General features: G+C 42.3%; 1 protein-coding gene across 1 annotated transcript in view; it reads left to right on the top strand.

The window, feature by feature from the left end:
* Positions 1-22,687, top strand: part of RNF212B (ring finger protein 212B) — a 30,067-nt gene that overhangs the window by 6,766 nt on the left and 614 nt on the right. Inside the window, exons 4-12 of the mRNA XM_075532226.1 lie at positions 6,928-7,043; positions 8,378-8,438; positions 9,160-9,188; positions 10,294-10,340; positions 10,575-10,617; positions 10,768-10,828; positions 11,174-11,222; positions 22,009-22,048; positions 22,329-22,429. Coding sequence (XP_075388341.1) covers positions 6,928-7,043; positions 8,378-8,438; positions 9,160-9,188; positions 10,294-10,340; positions 10,575-10,617; positions 10,768-10,828; positions 11,174-11,222; positions 22,009-22,048; positions 22,329-22,429 — 547 coding nt within the window. The remainder of the gene's footprint in view (positions 1-6,927; positions 7,044-8,377; positions 8,439-9,159; positions 9,189-10,293; positions 10,341-10,574; positions 10,618-10,767; positions 10,829-11,173; positions 11,223-22,008; positions 22,049-22,328; positions 22,430-22,687) is intronic.

Genomic DNA, 22,687 nt, shown 5'->3' with positions numbered 1-22,687 from the left:
CTCATGTGTCTGTCTCTTCTACTCTACAGTGCACTCCTAAAAGACAGGAACCTGCATTATTTCTCTAAGCACATCCAGTTTGTGTGATTAGCATGAAGTTTACAGTAAGGATTTATTTGGTACAAAGATGAAATCCTTCCCTAACCTTACTGCCCCTCCCCCAAAGCCAATAAAAACTTTTTTATCATATATAATTTCAAATAAGTATTTAAAAATAGACAGATTAATATAGTGAATCCCCATGTATCCATCACCCACCTTGAACAAAGATAAGTTCATGACCAGTTTGCCTTTATCGCTCCCTGCCACCCCACCCAGATTATTTTGAAGTCAATACAAGGTAACCTTTCAATCTATAAATATTTCAGTCTAGGTATCTAAAGGTAAGGATTATTTTTATTAAATATAACCACAATGCCATAGAAGATTCAAGGAATACAGAGTCACTGTATTAAAAAAAAAAGTTGACAGTCAACCTCTCAAGAGGTAGGATATGAGTAGGAGCCGATGGTATTGAAGACAGAAGACCAAGCTACACTGAAGGTGTTTATGAAAAACAAGGCTTTCAGAATTGACAGGATACCAAGATGTTTTAACAGATAGATACAGTGCTGGAGGTGCTCATTTTATGCCAAGAAATTTAGAAGACAGTTACTGGCAAACTGCCTGGAAGAAATCCATACTTGTGCCCATTCCAAAGAAAGGTGACTATGATAGGTAGATTTATTGTGCCAACCTGGCCAACAGGAACATGTAGGATTAATAAGGTCACAGTTAGATTGGAGTGCAAAGAGATAAATGGCTCAGCAAGGCCAGCCCCTCTTCTCCTGCTCTCTAATGATCAGACCAGTGTGAGGCTGGCTTTAACTAGTTCTCTGCCTCAACGTGTGAGCTACACTACCTGTGGGATAGCCAACCTGTGGATCAGCTTGAGGTTCCTTCGAGACATGCTTCACCACGCCTCTGGTGTATACATTGCTTGAGCTTGAGGCTGTCAGATCATGTCGTCTTGCATTGCTTGAGTTTGATATTCCATCCTGACCTGATTCACTAAGCTCCTGAGCTGCTGACTGTTGGGGACCCACCCTGCTGTTTGCTGCCTGTGGCTGGACTGCCTGCATTGCCTTAGAAAGACTCAGCTGTCTACTTCCTTGACCTTGGACCCAGCAGCCCTCATGCATTGAAGGACTTCCAGAATATTAACTGTTCCACAGAAGTGAGTTGAACTGAGCCCTCTACTTCTGTGTGGACTACTTAGCTGTCATATTCCTTTGTGTTGTATATATCTATTCATATCTATCTATAGAATCATAAGTGTCCTGGGTTTTTTCTCTAGAGAACCTGTCTAACAGTGACCCACATAAAAGAGACCAGGCTTATTGATCAGATAGAGACTAGACTCATCCAGAACTAGGGCCCTTAGTCACCTTTCAGGTCTAGAACTGAACGCAACCCCATGTTAGAATAATCAACCTTTTAAGATTGAAAGGGCCACATTTACCCAAGGACAAGGGGCAGAGGGTTCACAAAGGAGGCATGAAAACAGCAAGTACAGGGAGGAAGTGGAATAAGGGATGGTACGTTGAGGGGACTGCAATGGATGGGATGGAATAAAATGTGTATGAACTGTCGAATGTAAAACTGATGATCTGCTATGTAAACCTATACCCTAATTCACAATGTTCAAAACAAAGAAAGGTGACCTATCAGAATTAAGAAATTACCGAGCCATATCACTAGTATCACATGCAAGTAAAATGAGGCTGAAGAGCATTAAAACCATTGCAGCAGTAAATCAACAGGGAGCTGTCAGAAATTCAAGCTGGATTCAGAAGATATGGAATGAAGGATATAATGGCTGATGTCAGGTGGGTCTTGATTGAAAGCAGAGGTTATCAGAAAGATGTTTGCTTGTATTTTACTGACTATGCAAAGCCATCTGTGTGATTCATAACGCATTTTGGCTAACATTGTGAGGAATGGAGATTCCAGAACATTTCATTGTGTTCAAAGAAGACCTGCGCATAGAACAAGAAGTTGTCATTGGACTAGAACAATGTTAGGGTTGTATCCTTCCACCATATTTATTCAATCTGTACAATAAGCAAATAATCCTAGAATCTGGACTATATAAAGAACGCTTCATCAAGATTGGAGGAGGGTTCATTAACAACTTGCAATATCCTTGTTTGCTCCAAACGATGAGGACTTGAAGCACTGGAGTATCAAAGACTCCAGTATAGATCATACCTCAGCATAATATAAATATCCTCACAACTGGTCCAATAAACAACATCATGATAAATGGAGAAAAGGCTGAAGTTGTCAAGGATTTAATTTACTTGGATCCACAATGTCCAAGGAAGCTGCAGTCACAAAATCTAATGGCATATTGTGTTGGACACATCTGCTAAAGATCTAAAGTTTTAAAGAACAAAAATACCACTTTGAGGATGATGGGGTGCCTTACCCAATCTGTAGTATTTTCATTCACCTCATGTTTGCAAAAGCTAGGCAATAAATAAGGAAAACTGAAGAAGAGTTTGAGGCATTTGAATTATGGTGTTGAATACTGAAAATGCCATGGACTGACAGGAAAGTAAACATATCTATCTTGGAAGAAACAAAGCAGAAATGCTTCTTAGAAGCTGGGAAGGCAAGACTTCTCTCCCATCCTTTGAACATGTTATCAGAAGGGACCACCATGATGCTTAGTAGAGGTCCAGTGAAGAAAAGGAAGATCTTAAATGCATTAGAATGACACAGTAGCTGCAACAACAGGCTCAAACACAGCAACACTTGTGAGGGCAGTGCAGGACGAGGTAGTATTTCTTTCTGTTGTCCGTCAGGTCACTGCGTGTTGTAACCGACTCGATGGCACCACACCAACAAAATTGTATGCTGTTCACGTGCTCGCAGTTGCTTCATTTTTAAAAGTTTGACCTGGAATGCAAATAAAGAGTACATATATATATAATTTTTAAAGAGTATATATTTCAATTGGTTGTTGTGGCTTTTGTCTCAAACTAAACGTTTCATCTCGTTTTAAATTTTTTATTTTTATTATTGTTTAAGAAAAAGGTCTTTACTTCTATCTATAGCATTGTTCAGTGTGGCTTTTCTTTTTTAATACGTTCTGTCCACTATATTTCCTGTAAGTTGATAGGTAGATTTAGGCCTAATCAGAATAGTTTGGGTTTTTATTGAGGGCTAGGGGGAGACTCTCATAGTGCTGAGTTTCACAAAAAGTAATGGTCTTCTGGTTCGAGTTTCTATGATAATAGTGTTATGAACTTTATACAGATCTGTTAATTTGTTATGAGTTCCAGAATGGCGCTATTCTAATTCTATCATTATTTTTTCCCTCTTTTCACTGGAGTATTTCAATAAGGAGAAGTTTCCGTTCATTGACTATATGGTTATCTTGTGACATAGCTCAAAACTTTTTAAGACTTTTGATATCACAAATACATTCATATATATATACATAAGATCCTTAGATAATATGAAATGACAGTCCATTTCATAAAAGATAAGTCTTAGCTACCTAAAAATAGTTTAGTTTGCCTGTGAGCAGAAAGAGGCTAGAAACAATGTAAACTCTTACATGCAATTCTGTGATAAGATGGAAAAAGCTATTTGAAAATTCAGTGAAAACAAAAGTGTGTGGGAAGACTACCAAGATCTAGGGACGCACTCAAGCTGAGAAATTTATGGTCTGAGTAGGAGAAAGCAGACGAGACATAAATAGTGCTGTGTACTCAAAAACAGAGTCTGACAAAGTGAAAACACCTTCTAAATATTAACTTTTGACCCATTTCAGCTATCCTATGACAAGAGCATCATTTTATCAAATGATAAAGTGAGGCAACAAAAAAATCTCATGTCCATACCCAAAATAAGACTCAGACAGAAAGAACCCCCTTCTGTGGCTTTTCACTCTTTACTGTGCGTAGCAGCACAAACAGCATGCAAGTGACTCTGGGCGTGAGAGCCTTGGGTAAGTGTTGAACTGTTAACTGCAAGGTCTGCATTTCAAACCCCTAGTGAAAGACATACTGCCTGCACCTAGAAAGATATAAGGCCTCGGACATCCTATAGAGTGGATATGGGTTGGAATTGATTTGATGACAGTAGGTTGGGTTGGGTTTAACACACTGCCATTGAGTCATTACTGACTCATTGAGATCCCCTTGGGTTTCCAAGACCATAACTGTGTATGGGAATAGAAAGCCCATTCTTTCTCCCATGGAGCTGCTGGTGGTTTTGAACTGCCGACCATGCAGATCAGAGCCCAATATGTAACCACTGCACCACCAGAATTTGGAGTTCTATAATAGCTAGAAATATAAAAACTAAGTTCAAATTACTATTAGATAACTTTATTTTTTAATAAAGTGCTTTATTGGGGGCTCATGACAATCCACACATCATTTGTATCAAGCACATTTGTTCATATGGTATCGTAATAATTTTCAAAATATTTTCTTTCTACTTGAGCAGTTGCTCTCAGCTCCTCTTTCCCCCACCACACCCCTTTGTTAACCCTTGATAAATTATAAATTATTGTTTTCATATCTTACACAGTCCACTGTCTTCCTTCGCCCACCTTTCTCTTGTTTGTCCCCCTGGGACAAATGTCAATCCTTAGGATCCGTTCCCCCTTTGTCCCCAAACCTTCCTCCTGCCCTCATAATATCAATATTCCCATTACAGTGTCTGGGCGGTTAGCTGTCCTGGATTCCGTGTATCGATAACTCTTGTCTGTAGCAGTGTACATGCTCTGGGCCAGCCAGATTTGTAAGGTAGAACTGGGGTCATGAGAGTGGGGGCGGGTGGGGAGGAAGCATTAAAGAACTAAAGGAACGTTGTGTGTTTCTAGGTGTTATTCTGCATCCTGACTGGCTTTTCCCTTTGTGACTCTTCTGTGAGGGGATGTCCAGTTGTCTACAGGTGGCCTTTGGGTCTCCAGTCTGGCCCCAGTCATTCTCATTGATAACGATTGCTTTGGGTCTTCAGATGCCTGATACCTACTCCTGGTGTGCTTCTCCTATGTAGGCTATCTTGCTTCCCTGCTACATGGCTGCTTGTTTAACGTCAAGCTTCTAAGGCACCAGATGCTATATCTTTTAATAGCCAGGCACTATCAGCATTCTTAACCACATTTGCTTATGCAATCATTTTGTTTTCGTCAATCGTTAAGAAGATAAGCATCGCAGAATATCAGATTATTAGACCAGTGTTCTTGCATTGAGGGAGTACTTGACTAGAGGCTCAATGTCTATTTGCTTCTTTAATACTTAACATAAATGTATGTACATTGACCTGTATCCCTGTCCTTATAGATTAATATATTTACATATGTGCATACATATATTTAGAATTCTACAAATGTCTTTTTTTATAAATGTCTTCTCGTTCTAGTTCTTTCCTCTATTTTCTTTTACTTTGCTCCTGTCTCTCTCTCATATTTGACCTTCATTTGGCTTTCAGTAATTCCCCTCAGCTACATTGCACTTGATCCAACCCCACCAAGCATTCTACACCCTCCTTGCCATTGATTTTAGATCTCTTGTTGTTCCTTTGTCCCTGGGTTTGTTGGCTCCCCCTTCTCTTTCCCCCACCTACCCTTCTCCTCTGTGTCCCTCCCACTCCCTGCCAGAACCTTCAGTCCATTGTTTTCTCCTCTGGATTGTTTATCTTGCCTATCTTACACAGGTTGACATGGGGGGATGATGAAGAAGAATTTAAAAAGGGTCTATAAATAGTTCCAGGTCTGTCTGCTGACCCTTAGGAATGTTTTCCATTCAAGTTTGATGAGATGCCAAGCCCTGCCCTCTGAGTCTGAAGTTTATTTTTGGGATTCCTTGGGAACTTTGTTGCTTTGCTCCCCTTACTGCTCTGTTGCGCTCTCTTTGTGTTTCACCCCGATGTGTGTGTGTGTGTGTGTGTGTGTGTGTGTGTGTGTGTGTTGGGGGGAGGTCAGACCAGGAACAATTCCTGCACTGTGTCTCCAGTGCTGTCCCCTGCAGTACTGTGGGCCAGTGAGGGGATGTCCTATCTCATGGTGATCCTCTACTAGTAGATAACTTAAAGCCAGTTCTGAGCTTGGGAAAAAATGGTGATGGAGATAGGGGGGGAGTTGACTCTTGTTCAGAATGCAAGATTATGTTTTTAAAGGACAATTCTATGTCCAAAAGAATAATACTTACAAAGATATAAGAAAGCCAGTGTCCAGGGGATAACCAGCTTTGGCTTTTATAGTACTGAGTCCTTTTGTTTAGGGAGTCGTGAGTTCGAGCAGATGATCCAGTAGACGATGAGCTGAGATAAAGTACAAATTGTGATGGGTTTCCCTCTGTGGCCAGAAGTGGGGTGTGTTGGACAGGGTTCTCTAGAGAGACAAGCCAGATTGCTAGTAATTATATATAAATATATTTATAAAGATAGATATATAATACAAGAAATGAACCGTTAAATTATATACAGATAGATAATACAAGAAATTAACAGTTAAATTATAAAGCAGCGAGACACTAGCAGTCCTTTAAGGTTTGAGAGCCACCAGTTGCCAGTCCCTTTCTGTTGAGAGAGCTGGGCTATATATATCCAGGCAGCAAACAGCAAGGCAGGTCCCCAACTGTCATCAACTGTCGGTCCCCAGCTCCAGAGACGAACATTCCAATCGTGTGGGCTTAAAGGGACCTCAACTTACAGCGACACAGTCCACAGGCTAGGCATCCCACAGGTAGTGTACCCCTTTAAACTGAGGCACAGAACAACCAAGGCGAGGCTCACCGAGTCATTTATCCCTCTGCCCTTCAGTTAATCCTACTTGTGTTTATCGGCCAGGCTGGCACAATAAACTATCGCATGGGGGGAAAGAGTTGTGTGGGTATATGTCAAAGGCCTGTTGTTCCCTAGTAGGTGTGGAGTTTCCAGAAGAAACAAACAGATCTTCTCATCGCCTTTTATAAGCACAGAATTACAAAGTTAGAAGAAGACATGCAGAAGGCCCAGCAAACAGTGGCCAGCCAGAACAAGTGAGTGAAAAATCAAATCCCCAGATAACAGTTTGCTTTCAGAGAAATTGTAAACCTTACCTCCTATGGATGCACAGCCTAAAAACAGCTGCAAGTATGTCTATTTGTCCTAGGAAAGCCAAGGCAAGTTGTGGGTCCCCTCTTTCTTCCCTGAGGGACTCTCCTCCCTTCCAGTTTTCTTCTTCTCTTCCCCACCAGCACGACATCAGAGAAATCAGCTATAGCATACTCATAGGTACAAAAATGAGAGATTACATTTGAAATAGTATCTCTAGGAGGAAGTGTCTTGGACATCTTAAGCAAAAATGATGGCATTTTTAGGCATTAGTAGACAGATACGTGTGAAGGAACACAATTCCACACAAACTCCCTTGAAATTACACTATATAACTGCTTATTTTGTCTTCCTGATTCTTTTCACCATCCAAACCCTGCCATTGTTTCCCTGAATCACTAGATGCGTAATAGAAGTACCATATGTAGATGCAAGAATCTCTTAGTAAGCATCCCTGGATGTTGATAATAATACAGGCAGTCCCCAGGTCATAAATGTCCAACTTACATAAAGCCGATAGCTATGAATTCCCTTAAAGTCTATTATGTTAAAATTGTGAGGTACATACAATGGTTCATAATAACAAGTGCTCCTTTGCAACATTATTTTATTACTGTATTATTTTAAATTGTTTTTAGCAAAATATTTAGCAAAAAATCTGGAAATGTTTTTCTTTTTTCTATGCATATAAAACTATATACACCCACTCCTCACTGGCATGGCAGTGTTCCAAAGAACAAGTCATTATGCAAAAATCAGTGTTTTATAAAAATTAAAGATGACCATATTAGATCACAAAATGGAAAACGGCTACTTCAGTACCTAACTACCCAATTATACCTTATATAACTGCCAAATTACTTAATTACATAACTGCCAAACTACTGAGATTTAGGAGCCACCCAAGTTGACATGTAACCTTAACTGCCACAGCCAGTGTGACTCACATCTTCACCTTGGCATTTGTTACTGCCAGAAGTACATCAAAAATGTGTGAAAGAGCTGGGAAGTAGGTATTTTACTGTTGTAAATATGAAATGTTGGACAATGAGATAGTCAATAATTGAGGTAGTCAATAAGTATTATACAATATAATAAGGCCAATATTTTCCTGACATTAGATATGAACCATACCTAACTGTTCCTACCTAGGTACAAATTTGACTTAAAGACAGATTTAGGAATGGAATTTTTCGTCATCCCTGAAATTTCCTATAATACTAATTCCTTTTTTAATCCCAATGACCTGCTGGAGCTCGTTGTTTCCATCTTTACCTAGAGAATTATCCATCCTAAGGAAGGAGAATGGAGAACTGAAGAAGGTTGTAGCCATTCTAAAGGTGAGTTAAATAGATTTTCCTTAACTATTCTCTTCTACTTTTCCCATCCACCTGGCTACCTGGGCACACATCACCTGTCCTTGTTAATTGGTTGATGCCTGTGCCCTCCTACCAACTCTTTTTATATCATGGTACATATAGAAATGGACACTTTACAACCACCACACTGTGGGAGATGGAGAGGCCACAAAAGACTAGGAGGGCTGAAAGGGTCACTATCTTAGTATACTTGTAACGTGATCTTGCACATTAGTGAGTCACGACCTGCCAGGTGGGTAGATCTCTTTTAGAAGAGGCATCTGTTGCAGCTTAATATTTCTTCTTCCAGAACCACCAGATATCTCAGGAGGATGTCTCCATCACATTCTCTTTCCGAGACCTTTTCCACCTTCCTAAGAATGGCCTGTGGATTTCCCCACTGAGCTCATTCTTGTAACTATTCTAGTCCATTGTAATTCTGTCCTCTGTTTCTCTTCAGCTTTCCCCAGGGAGTCTCCATATTTTCCATCTCTGTCAGCCTACAGGAATTCCCAGTGTGTTTTTGTGAAGCGGATGTAGAATTGTATTCCCTCAAAGCTAATACTACTGTTTTATCGTATGGGAATCTTAGTAGTTACAACAAGGGAACGTTGCAGCCTAGTTGTCTACCAAGAAAGGCTGAGAGCCAGTGATGAGGACCCTTGATGTATAGGTCCCTTCATTCCTTTTCTCTCACCTGCAGGAATCTCCAAGTCAGTACCAAGGAAGCAGGTCAGTTTTATCAGGTTTCATACTCACAGGAAATGTTTGTTCCTTTCCGACTCCTGGTTATAACTCCTGTATGGCCTCTGAGAGAGGAGAAATGGCTGATGGGTTTGTCTGTCATTTCACTGAGAAAGAGTTGTCCACTAAAATTTTCTAAAGTGAAATCTCAAATATAATTCTCATCCATGACCATGACCTTTAAAATTCAACCCACATGCCACTCTCTCTGTGAAGACTTCATTAGGCAGAGTTACAGGTTCTATGAGAGTCCCTGGGTGGTTAACTTGTCCCAGGATCCAAATAGTTAAGCACTCAGCTACTAACCAAAAGATTGGCAGTTCAGACTCACCCGCAAGTGCCATGAAAACCCTATGGAATTCTGCTCTGCCCCTAAGGAGTCAACAGCCATGGGGTTGGGTTTAGGTGTTCTAGTACGTACTGATCAGTGAAGGATCAGTTCGTTAGTTGCTGGGTTTATATCACCTGTCCATTCTAATTGGTTGATTCCTGTGCCCTACCAAAGTGATAAATGTTTTTAATATCGTCCTGCATTGATGGATAAAAGGAGACATAGCCCTTGTGCACACAAATGTTACAGTAGTAGTCTTTCATACTTCTGTACCCCTAATCCACCTATTACAGCGCTCAAAGATTACTCTGATCCCTGCCCCCTCCCTACTAGGCCGTGAGCCTCTCAAAGAGAGCAACTTCTTTCTGGTGCCTTTTGTAATTTCAGGTGGATTTTAAATTACGGTTCAGGATCGAGAGAGTGAGGGAGTGGTGGGCATATAGAATGGGTTTTCAAATTGATCTATGGATGTTTGAGAGCAACTGATAAGGCACCAAGGGAGGGAAGAAACTAGTACAGTACTTGAAAACCTCTATGATGGTCAGTTGAGAAGTAGAAAGTTCAAGACTGTTGAACAAAAAAGACACATATGGAAAAGTTGCCTCCATGTTTGGGGGTGATATCTATAGTATATGAAAGCAGGTGATTGGTGCTTAGGAAGGAAGCTTTTGTTTTTATAAGCAATTACTTGATTTTCCTCTGAGGTGGAATTTTGCTCATTAGCAAGAATTGAACTGCCTCTTTTTTTTTTTCCCTTTATAGGGCAAACACACCTCGACCAGTAGGCATCACCTCTCCATCACAGCCAGGTAATGAGCTTCTCCCCCCTCCCCCCATATATCTGTGTGAGAGAGATAATTATCCTTTTCTCATTTAGAAGATGATGTCAGGGACCATAATGCAATTTTCCTGGTCTTATGTGTGATATGAAATGATCGTACTGTCGGGTCCCCCGTATGCAAAGGCAGGCCAGCAGATTTCAGAGGCACCATAGAGTGTGTTGTTGATGACAACTTTGTAGTCTGTGGTTTATTCTCTTTCAGTTACCCCACGACTCACTTCCCAGCATAGCAGCCAAGTGGTCAGGTGAGTAGTCAGCCTGCTCGTCAACATGAAAACGGGGGGCAAAGTTAGAAAAGGAAAGCAACCTCGAGGTGGCCGAGATTGGGACTGAAGAGACCTTGTGGCTTTGTAGAAATTTAACACCCGTTTTTGTTCTTTTTTTACGCCTTACAGTCGGTCGTCTTCCGTGGAGTCTATCCCTTACAGAATTGCTGCTTTGGGGATCCTGGGACAAGTAAGTCATTGTCACCTTGTCTTCCAGATTGGGGTTTCTAATGCTAAAGGAAAGCTGAGGCTTACGGCAAGAATCTTAAACTTATATTGTTCTTGGCATAAATCCTCGATGCCACTGCTTGAGCTAATGCTTTAGCCATGGAGACTCGCTGTCAGAAGCTGTCACAGAGACAATCTAGGGCTCAAAGCAGTGGGAGTGTTCAAAGGCGGGGTTAATGGTGCCCATCCGTTTGGGAAGTGGGGTAAGGCATGGCTCCTCCTTTGACTGGTATAAATGAGGAGGGAATATGAAAGCCGGAGAGTAGGGTATGTTTTCATTAATTGGTGTTTATTATTTGTCCAGCAGGGAAGCAGAGGCCTGCAGGGAAGGGGCACTCCCAGAGACTCTTATACGGGTGAGGGAAAAAAGATGTCAGAAACCCACATAGCCTGTTGATTTTACAACACATCCTCTAGTTTTCTATGCACAACATTCCACTCTTCCACTCTCTTCTCTCCAAATATATGTTACACATTTCCAAACAATGATACTTCTGTTCTCAAACCAAGAAGAGATAAATAAAATATTAAGCACTTAGGACATTAATGAAATTCTCAGCTCAGCAGAGGAAGGATAACTTTTGAATAAAATAGTTGACTTGGATTTTTAAACATTGCCACAAGGTGGCAGTAGAAGTTAGGATCTAAAAGGCAGGTTGGCTCTATACCACTTAAGTTAGCCTGAAGGCTATCCAGGCTTCTTCGTAATGTATTGGACATAAAAATACTCAATGAAGAAATACTGAGTTCCATTCCAATTCTTCTCTCTTTATCCTTGGAATGATTGCTGTTATTACTATTTTTATGAGTAGTAGCCAGCCCCTGAAAGTGCTGTTGGGTAAGCATTGAACCTCTAATGCTCAGGTTGCTGGTTCAAACCCACTAGCAGTTGAGCAGGAGAAAGATGGGCTTGTCTGCTCCTGTAAGCATTCACAGGGGCATAGAACCCCTCTGTAGGGTTGCTGGAGTTGGAATGCATTCACTGGCAGTGGTTTGGGTTTGGTTTAGTTTGGTTTGGTATCACCAGTCCCAAGAGAACACTTAGCAGAGAAGATTTTTTTATAAATAATTTTTTAAAAATCATATTGTTGGGGGCTTGTACAACTCTTATCACAATCCATCCATCCATCCATTGTGTCAAGCACATATGTACATTTGTTGTCATCATTTTCAAATCATTTTATTTTTTTAAATCACTTTATTTGAGACTCATACAACTTATCACAATGCATACATACATCAATTGTGTTAAGCACGTTTATACATTCGTTACCCTCATCATTCTCAAAACATTTGCCCTCCCCTGGCATCAGCTCCTCATTTCCCCCCTCCCACCCCGCTCCCTCATGAACCCTTGATAATGGATAAAGTATTATTTTTTTATTTGTACATTTGTTGCGATCATCATTCTTAAAACATTTGCTTTCTACTTGAGCCCTTGGTATCAGCTCCTCATTTTCCCCCTTCCTTCCCACCCCCTCCACCCTCACGAACCCTTGATAATTTATAAATTATTATTATTTTGTCATATCATACACTGTCCAACATCTCCCTTTATCCACTTTTCTGTTGTCCATCCCCCAGGGAGGAGGTTTTATGTAGATCCCTGTAATCGGTTCCCCCTTTGTACCCCACCATTCCTTCATCCTCCCGGTATTGCTACTCTCACTACTAGTCCTGAGGGATTCATCTGTACTGGATTTGCTGTTCCAGTTCCTATCTGTACCAGTGTACATCCGCTGATCTAGCCAGATTTGTAAGGTAGAATTGGGATCCTGAGGGCGGGACGGGGTGGGTGGGCAGGAAGCATTTAGGAACTAGAGGAAAGTTGTATGTTTAATTGTTGCTCCATGGCACCCTGACTGGCTCGTCTCCTCCCGGAGACCCTTCTGTAAGGGGATGTCCAATTGCCTACAGATGGGCTTTGGGTCCCCACCTTACACTCCCCCATATTCACAATGATATGATGTTTTGTTCTTTGATGCCTGATATCTCATCCCTTCGACATCTAGAGATCACACAGGCTGGTGTGCTTCTTCCTTGTGGGCTTTGCTGCTTCTGAGCTATATGGTCGCTTGTTTACCTTCAAGCCTTTAAGACCATAGATGCTATATCTTTTGATAGCTGGCTACCATCAGCTTTCTTCACCACATTTGCTTATGCACCCACTTTTTCTTCAGCGATTATGTCGGGAAGGTGAACATCATGGAATGCCAGTTTAATAGAACAAAGTGTTCTTGCATTAAGGGAGTACTTGAGTAGAGATCCAGTGTGCATCTGCTACCTTAATACTAAACCTAAAAAAAATACTAAACCTATAAATATATGCACATAAATCTATTTCCCCATCCTCATATAAATATATTTACATATATACATGTCTTTATCTAGACCTCTGTAAATGCTCTTTGCCTCACAGCTCTTTCCTCTATTTCCCTTGACTTTCCTCCTGTCCCACGTTCATGCTCAGTCCCCACCTGGGTTTCAGCAATTCCTCTTGGTTACATTACCCTTTATCATGCCCTACCAGGCCTCCCACACCCACCTCACCAACAATTTGAATCACTTGTTCTCTTGTCCCTGGGTTTAACACCACTTCCTTTCCCCCCAATGTCCCCTCTCCCATGTCCCCCTGGAACTATTGGTCCCTTTATTTTCTCCTCCAGATTGTTCATCCAGCCTATCTTACTTAGACAGACCTGTGGAGATAATAACATGCACAAAAACAAAACAGCAAAACCAAGCAACAAAAGGAACAAAACAACAACAAAAAGCCAATGAAAAAAAAAAAACATAACACAACACAACAACAACAAAAAGGAACAGCTTGTAGTTAGTTCAAGGACTGTTTGTTGCTCTTCAGGAGTGTTTTCCGGTTGAGTCTGATGAGGTGTCAAGCCCTGGCCCCAAAGTCTATTTTTGGTATTTCCTGGGGACTTTGTTTCTCTGTTCCCCTTGCTCTTCTGTTGCATGCCCTTAGGTTTTGCCTCGGTGTAGTGGGATCAGATCAGGCGCAATTCCCACACTATCTCCAGCGTTGTCCCCTGTAGCGCTATGGGTCAGTGAGGAATGTCGTGTCTCATAGTGGGGCCAGCCACATGGTCCTCTCTGGATTGGCAGCTCTGAGGAGGAATATCATCCTCAAGGCTTGGTGGGCCAGGATGTGCTCCACTCTTTCTTCCTCCCCCTTCATTTGCTCCCGTGTGCTCTGATCAGACATGTCCCTCTCCCTGAGCTGCAGCTTCAGTGCTGTCCTCTGAATTGAATTCTTCTGGGGGGAGGGGCAGGTGTCCATGTAGTTGGGATTGGGGCCAGCCTGTCAGATCTCTCCACTGGTTCTGTACTCCATGCCGGCATGTTGTATTCACATCTTGGAGCACCAGGGAAACATTTTCTTTGTACTTGAGTCCTTGGGTTCAGCTTCTCATTTTCCCCCTTCCTAACCCTCCCTAATGAACCCATGATTATTTATTAATTATTATTCTTTTTCATGTCTTATACTTACCGATGTTTCCCTTCATCCACTCTTCTGTTGTCCATCTCCCTAGATGGGTGTTATATGTAGATCATTGTGATTGGTTTCCCCTTTCTCCCCCACCTTACTCTTACCCTTCTGGTATCGCTGCTCTAAATATTGGTCCTGAGGCTTTATCTGTCCTGGATTCCCTGTGTTCCCAGCTCTTATATGTACCAGTATACGTACTCTGGTCTAGCCGGATTTGAACAGCAGAATTGGGATCATGATGGCGCGGGGAAGGAAGCATTAAAAAACTAGAGGAAAGTTGTATGTTTTCTTGGTGCTATACTGCACCCTGACTGGCTTGTCTCATCCCTGTGACCCTTCTGTAAGGGGATGTCCAGTTGCCTACAGATGGCCTTTAGATCTCTACTCTGTACTCCCCCTCATTCACAATGATATGATTTTTTGTCCTTTGATACCTGATCCTATCGACACCTAGGCTGGTGCTTTTCTTCCATGTGGGCTTTTTTCCTTCTCAGCTATATGGCCACTTGTTTATCTTTAAGACCCCAGACGCTGTATCTTTTGATAGCTGGATACCATCAGCTTTCTTCACCACATTTGGTTAAGCACCCACTTTGTCTTCAGGGATCGTGGCGGGAAGGTGAGCATCATGGAATGCCATTTAATAGAACAAAGTGTTCTTGCGTTGAGGGGGTACTTGAGTAGAGGCCCCATGTCCATCTGCTACCTCAATACTAAACGTATAAATATATACACATAGATCTATTTCCCCTATGTCATATATAAATATATTTACGTATGTACATGTATTTACATATAGACCTCTGTAAATGCCCTTTGCCTTCTAGTTCATGCTCAGCCTTCATTTGGGTTTCAGTAATTCTGGGTTACATTGCCCTTGATCAAGCCCTACCAGGCCTCCTACACCCTCCTTGCCATTGATTTTGGATCACTTGTTCCCTTGTCCCTGATTTTGTTAACACCCACTTCCTTTCCCCCGTCCCCTATCCCATGCCTCCCAGAACCATCTGTCCTATTATTTTCTCTTCCCGCTTGTTTATCCCACCTATTTTATCTAGATAGACATGCAGAGACAATTGTAAACACAAAAACAAGACAGCAAAACAAAGCAACAAAAGAAAACAACAACAAAAACCAATGAGAAAAGCCTGTAAATAGTTCAAGGTCTGTTTGTTGACCTTTAGGAGTTTTTTCTAGTGGAGTCTGATGGAGTGCCACACCATGGCCTCACAGTCTATTTTTGGTATTCCCCAAGGACTTCATTGCTCTGTTCCCCTTGCTGTTCTTGTTTTAAGCCTTTAGTGTTTTGCCTCGGTGTGGTGGGGTCAGATTGGGTGCAATTCCCACAGTGTGTTTCTAGTGTTGTCCCCTGTAGGGCTATGGGTCAGTGAGGGATGTGATGTTTTGTAGTGGGGCCGGCCCTATGGCCCTCCCTGTGCATTGGGTAGTCTGAGCGGGAATATTGACCTCACGGCTTGATGGGCCAGGGTATGCTCCACTCTCTCTCCCTCCCCCCTCATTTGATCCTGTGTGCTCTGATTAGACATGTCTCTCTCCCTGAACTGTAGTTTCAGTGCTGTCCTGTGAAGTGAATTCTTCTGAGGGGTGGTTCTGGGACTGTCCATTTAAGTTGGGATTGGGACTGACCTCTCAACCATCATCCTTTTCAAAACATTGTCTTTCTGCTTGAGCCCTTGGTATCAGCTCCTCTTTTCTGCCCCCCACCCCCCGTCATGAAATCCTTGATAAATTATTTATTATTCTTATTTTCATATCATACACCATCTCCTGTCTCCCTTCACCCACATTTGTTTTGGTCCCGGGCGGCGGGAAGGAGTTATACATCGATCATTGCAATTGGTTCCCCCTTTGTCACCCTATTCCCTTCACTTTCCCCCTACCCTCATGGTATTACTATTCCCATTATTGTTCTTGAGGAGGTTATCTGTCCTCGATTCCATGTGTCGAGAATTCTTATCTATACCAGTGTACATGCTCTGGTGTAGCCAGATTTGTAAGGTAAGACTGGAATCATGATAGTGGGGAGGTGGACAGAGGGGGAGAAAGCATTAAAGAACTAAAGAAATTTTGTGTGTTTCTGAGGTGTTATACTGCATCCTGGCTGACTTGTCTTTTCCTTGTGACCCTTTTGTGAGGGGATGTCCAAAAGATGAGCTTTGGGTCTACTCGGATCCTCTCATTAGCATACATAGGATTGTTTGTTTTGGGTCTTCTGATGCCTGTTACCTGCTCCTGTCAAGACCTCGTGATCACACAGGCTGGTGTGCTTCTTCTATGTGGGCTTTGTTGCTTCCCTGTTAGATAGTCGCTTGTTTAACTTCAAGCCTGTAAGACCCAGAAGCTATATCTTTTAATATAGCCAGGTGCCATCAGCTTTCTTTACATTTGCTTATGCGCTCATTTTGTCTTCATCAGTTGTGTAGGGAAGGTGAGCATCACAGAAGGGCAGGTTATGAGAACAAAATGTTCTTGCGATGAGGGAGGACTTGAATAGAGGCCCAATGTCCATCTGCTACCTTAATACTTAACATATAAATATATGTACATAGACCTATATCTCTTTCATTATATATATTTACATATATGTACATGCCAATATTTATACCTCTATAAATGTCTTTTGCCTCCTAGTTCTTTCCACTATTTCCTTTTACTTTCCTCCTGTCCCACTATCATGTTTGACCGTCATTCGACTCTCATTAATTCCTCTAGGCTACATTGCACCTGATCCAACGCCACCAGGTGTTCTATTACCTCTGCACCATCAGTTTTAGATCTTTTGTTCCTTTGTTGGCCTCACCCCTCCCTTTCCCGCACCACCCCCTCTTCTCTGCCCCTGCCAACCATGGGTCCCACTGTTTTCTCCTTGGGATTGTTTATCTGGCCTATCTTATATAGATATGGAAAAAATAAATAAAGGGTGCCTAACATAGTTCCAGGTCTATCTGCTGACTGTTCTGCATGTTTCCTGTTTCCCTCTGAGTCTGAAATCTATTTTTGGGATTCTTCAGGGATTTCATTGCTTTGCTCCCCTTGCTGCTGTTTCATTCCCTTCATGTTTTGCCCCTGAGGTGGGGTGAGGCCACAATTCCCACACTGTGCCTCCAGTGCTGTCTCCTGCAGCTCTGTGGGTCACTAAAGGGGAGTCATGTGTCGTGGTGGGGCTTGCCCTGTGGTCCAGAGAGGCTTTTCCTATTACCTCAAGAAATAAACTTGAGGGGCACCGGACCCTAACCCACCCAAGGGGAGGGTATTGTTTCTATCTCCACAGGGAAAGAGGGACCAGACTTCAACCCAGTGCTCCAAGACGTGAATGCAACATACCGGCACAGAGCAGGGAACCAATAGAGAGGTCCCAGGGGCCAGCCCCAATCCCAACTACGTGGACAATCCCACCCCCCCCCCACCCCCGAAGAATTCACTTCAGAGGACAGCACTGAAGTTACAGCTCAGGGAGAGGGACATGTGTAATCAAGAGCACACAGGAGCAAATGAAGGGAGAGGAAGAGAAAGTAGAACACGTCCTGGCCCACCACGCTCTGAGGACGATATTCCCACTAAGAGCAGCCAAAGCACAGAGGACCATAGGGCCAGCCCCACTAAAAGACACAGCTTCCCTCACTGACCCATAGTGCTACGGGGGACAACACTGGAGACACAGTGCTGGAATTGTACCCGATCTGACCCCACCACACCAAGGTGAAATACTGAGGGCATTCAACAGTACAGCAAGGGAAACATAGCCATGAAGTCCCCAGAGAATACCAAAAATAGACTTGGGGGCTAACCGGAAAACACTCCTAAAGGTCAACAAAAAGACTGAGCTATTTATAGGCTTTTCTTTTTTTTGTCATTGGTTTTTGTTGTTTTGTTTTCTTTTGTTGCTTTGTTTTGCTTTGTCTTGTTTTTTTGTGCATATTATTATCTCTGCAAGTCTATCTGGATAAGATAGGCCGGATAAACAATCTGGAGGAGAAAACAACAGGACAGTTAGGGGGGTGGACATGGAAGAAGGGGAGGCAGGGGAAAGGAAGTGGGTATTAACAAACCAGGGACAAGGGAACAACAAGTGATCCAAAATCGATGGCCAGGAGGGTGTAGGAGGCCTGGGAGGGCTTGATCAAGGGCACTGTAATGAGAAGAATTACTGCAACCCTAATGAAGGCTGAACATGATAGTGGGACAAGAAGAAAGTAAAGGGAAATAGAGGAAAGAACTAGAAGGCAAAGAGTATTTATAGAGGTCTAAATTCATGTGCATATGTAAATATATTTTTATATGACGGGGAAATAGATCTATGTATATGTATATAAAGGTTTAGTATTAAGATAGCAGATGGACATGGAGCCTCTACTCAAGTACTCCCTCAACGCAAGAACATTTTATTCTAGTAAACTGGCATTCCTTAATGTACAAATGTGCTTTACACAATTGATGTATGTATGGATTGTGATAAGAGTTGTATGAGTCCCTAATAAAGCAATTTAAAAAAAAACTGGCATTCCATGAGGCTCACCTTCCCAACACAATCCCTGAAGATAAAATGGGTGCATAACCAAATGTGAAGAAAGCTGATGGTGTCCAGCTATCAAAAGACACAGCTTCTGGGGTCTTAAAGGCTTGAAGAGAAATAAGCAGCCATCTAGATGAGAAACAACAAAGCTCGTGGAAGAAGCACACCAGCCTAGGTGTCAATAGGATCAGGCATCAAAGAACAAAAAATCAGATCACTGAAAAAGGGGGAGTGCGGAGTGGAGACTCAAAGCCCCCTTTTAGGCAACTGGACACCTTACAGAAGGGTCTTGAGGAAGAGAGGAGCCAGTCAGGGTGCAGTATAGCACTGACAAAACATACAACTTTCCTCTAGTTCTTAATGCTTCCGCTACACACACAAACACACACACACACACACACACACACATCATGATCCCAATTCTACCTTACCAATCTGGCTAGACCAGAGCTGGAAAGAAGGAATACAGGACAGATAAACTCTTCAGGACCAATGAGAGTAGCGATACCAGGAGGGTAAGGGCAAAGTGGAGGAGAAACTGATCACAATGATCTACATGTAACCCTCATCCAAGGGGACGGACAACATAAAAGTGGGTGAAGGGAGACATCAGATGGTGTAAGACATGAAAAATAATAATTGATAAATAATTGGGTTCATGAGGGAGGAAGGGTGGGGAAGGAGGGGAAAAATGAAAAGCTGATACCAAGGGCCCAAGTAGAAAGAAAATGTTTTGAGGATGATGATGACAACAAATGTACAAATGTGCTTGACACGATGGATGTATAGATTGATAAGAGTTGTACAAGCCCCCAATAAAATGATTTTAAAAAGAAACAAACATGAACTTACCAGATCTCTGAGTTACTGGGTTTTTACTTTAGAGTTTACAAAGTAGTGTCTTCAATTCCTCCAAATTCACTCCTTTGAAAAATGTAAATGTTCTAGACCGTTTGGTATTGTTATATGTTGGGCTGCTAATCACAAGGTCAGCTGTTTGAAACCAGCAGCCACTCTGACCCCATCGGAGAAAGACCAGGCTTTCTAGCCCCATCAGAGTTTCAGTCTCCGAACCACAGGGGCAGGTCTGCCCTGCCCTAGGGATAACTGAGGCAGGATCCCTTTGATGGCAGTGAGTTTGGTTTGGGCTTTGGATTTCTACAAGATTGGTGGTAATGTCCTCTTTTTCACTCCTGGTATATTAATTTAAATCTGTTCTTTCGTGCTAGATAATCTTAACATTTGGTTGGGCATTAATAAAGAATCAACGGGTTTTGTTGATTTTTCTCATTTCTGCTCTCTTCCATTTTCTAATCAGTATTATTTCTTACATTATGCTTGCTTTGGGTTTAGTTTATTCTGCCTTTCCTAGCTTCAGAAGGTGGAAGGTAGCTGTTGAGTCTAGCTATCTATGTATTTACTCTTAGCACTGCTTTCACTCTATCCTATCAATGTGGGTGTGTCCTGTTCTTTTGTTGTTGTGTTCCTAATGTTCATTCATTTCCATGTGCTTTCTAATGTCCTTGTAGCTTCTTCTTTGCTCCATTGCCGATTTATACTGCTTACTTTCCAGAGTCACTGTATATACTCGAGGATAAGCCGAGAGTTTTCCCAGCACGTTTTTAATGCCTTTTTTGTGGTAAACTTAGGTGCTTCAGCGGATATTTGGGTTGGCGTATACTCAAGTATATACGGTATATTAATTTGTTTTAGATTTTTAATTTTATTCCATTGTGGCCGGAGAACATACTGTGTGTAACTTCAAAACTCAAACTCACTGCCATAATGTCAATTCTGACTCATGGCCACTCTATAGTCTATAGCACAAGGTAGAACTGCCCTGATTGGTTCCTGAGACTGTAACTCTTTTCCTCCCCTACCCCACCGACTGTAACTCTTTATGGGAGTAGAAAGCCCCCCACAGAGCAGCGGATGGTTTCAAACCATTGACCTCATGGTTAGCAGTCCAATGCATTACCCACTGTGCCACCAGGGCTCCTTAGTATGACTTCTGTCTGCTTAAATTTATGGCCTAACACATAGTCTATCCTGTACTTCAGAAGAATGGTGTGTGTTCTACCCATACTGGATGGTATATTCTATACATGTCTGTTAGGTCTGATTAGTATATATTGTCCCACCCGCTGGCATCAAGTCGATCCCAACTCATAATGACCATACTTAGGGTTTCTGAAGCTGGAAGTCCTCACAGGGGAAGATGGCTTTATCTTTCTCCCATGGAGCAGCTGCTGGTTTGAACCGCTGACCTTGCAGCGAACAGCCCAACACTTAGCCAACAGTGCCACCAGAGTTCCTGACTTAATATGTAGTGTTTCGATTTGCTGATTTACTTTAGTTGTTCTAGCCATTATTGAAAGCGAGGCATCAAATTCTATGATACAATGACCTGTTTTCCCCCTCATTCTTGTCAGTTTTTGCTTCGTGTATTTTGGGGGCTCGTTCGTTTGATGCATGTTTACAACTGCCCTGTCCTACACCATCCTCACAGTCTTCCTTATGTTTGAGCCCATGGTTGAGGTCACTGTGTGATTGCATCTGGCAGGTCTTCCTACTTTAGTTACTGGACATTTTCTTGTGACGTGGGTGAAACTTTGTAGAGGATATTAGTTTGGCCTTCAACAATACATTTTGGTTCCTTACACCAGTGGCAGCCCCTCAATCTAACAGTACTCCCCCGCTTCTTCCCAGCCTATGCTGCTCCCTTTCGGCCTTCTTGCTGCTCTTCCTGCACTTTGTTCTGGGGCAAAGGCTGCCCTTTGAGTCTTATGTGGTTGATTATTCGGAGGGATATGTACTTCATGGGTGACACTATAGGATCACTATGAGTTGGCATCAACTCAGAGGGGAACCTAGGCATAGACATATGAAGAGCACATCAAGGCAGTTAAGGACCCTGATCCACAACCTAGAAAGGGAGGGGAAATCGCCTTTGTGAGACACTGCTAGGTCATTCTTGGGCTTTTGCACTTACCCCAAGCCTAACATAGATACTGATATGTCATCCTTCAGTTCTTTTGCTCTAGCCCTCAGAACACATAGATGGTCCAATCCACTGGTTATCTGACAATCTCATGTTTTCCAGACACTCCTTCACCAGCTTCCACTCCCAGCCTGTGTTATAGGTGAGTGACACTGCACTTCCCTTCACTCGGGGTCCAACATGCTCCTCGCAGTCCAGGAGTTACTTCTCCAATAAGCATGTTTATAATCTGCCTCAGAAACAAGAGAGGAAGTTAAACAGGACTGGGTCTAATCTACATCTGAAGTATTTTATTTTATTCTCAGTTATAAGAATCTCTCCTCACTGGTCTAAAAGTATGAGAGGCCCTTCTCTCAAATATGTTTTTTTTCTTTTTAATTTCTTTCCTTTTCTCTGATGATCTTCATATTTTCCCTTCTTAGACCTTCATCTGCCTCCTCTGGACAGGGGATTTTTTCTTTCAGACCATCCCTGAACGATGGGGATTCGGGCCACTCACTAGTCTTCACCCCTACCAATTCAGGTATGTAAAATAACACTCCCAGTGGAATGAGGCTTCAACTGTTAGACACTTACTAAAATGAACATTTTCAAGGTGAAAGTGAATTGCGAATTGTCCCCAAAGAGTACCATCTTCAGTTGGCCACCTTAATATTCAAGTCACCCATTCCCTCCACAGTAGCCAAACAAAGAGCCTTGGAGGAGTCCTTAGGCTCTGAATGTTCCAGTAGTATCAGCCGTCCTGTCATCAGTTAAGTTCGCCTCTGAAGTTGGGCTGAAA

The sequence above is a fragment of the Tenrec ecaudatus genome, chromosome 14 (assembly GCF_050624435.1).
Source record: "Tenrec ecaudatus isolate mTenEca1 chromosome 14, mTenEca1.hap1, whole genome shotgun sequence".
Classification (NCBI taxonomy): Eukaryota; Metazoa; Chordata; class Mammalia; order Afrosoricida; family Tenrecidae; genus Tenrec; species Tenrec ecaudatus.
This window is presented reverse-complemented; position numbering and strand designations above follow the sequence as displayed.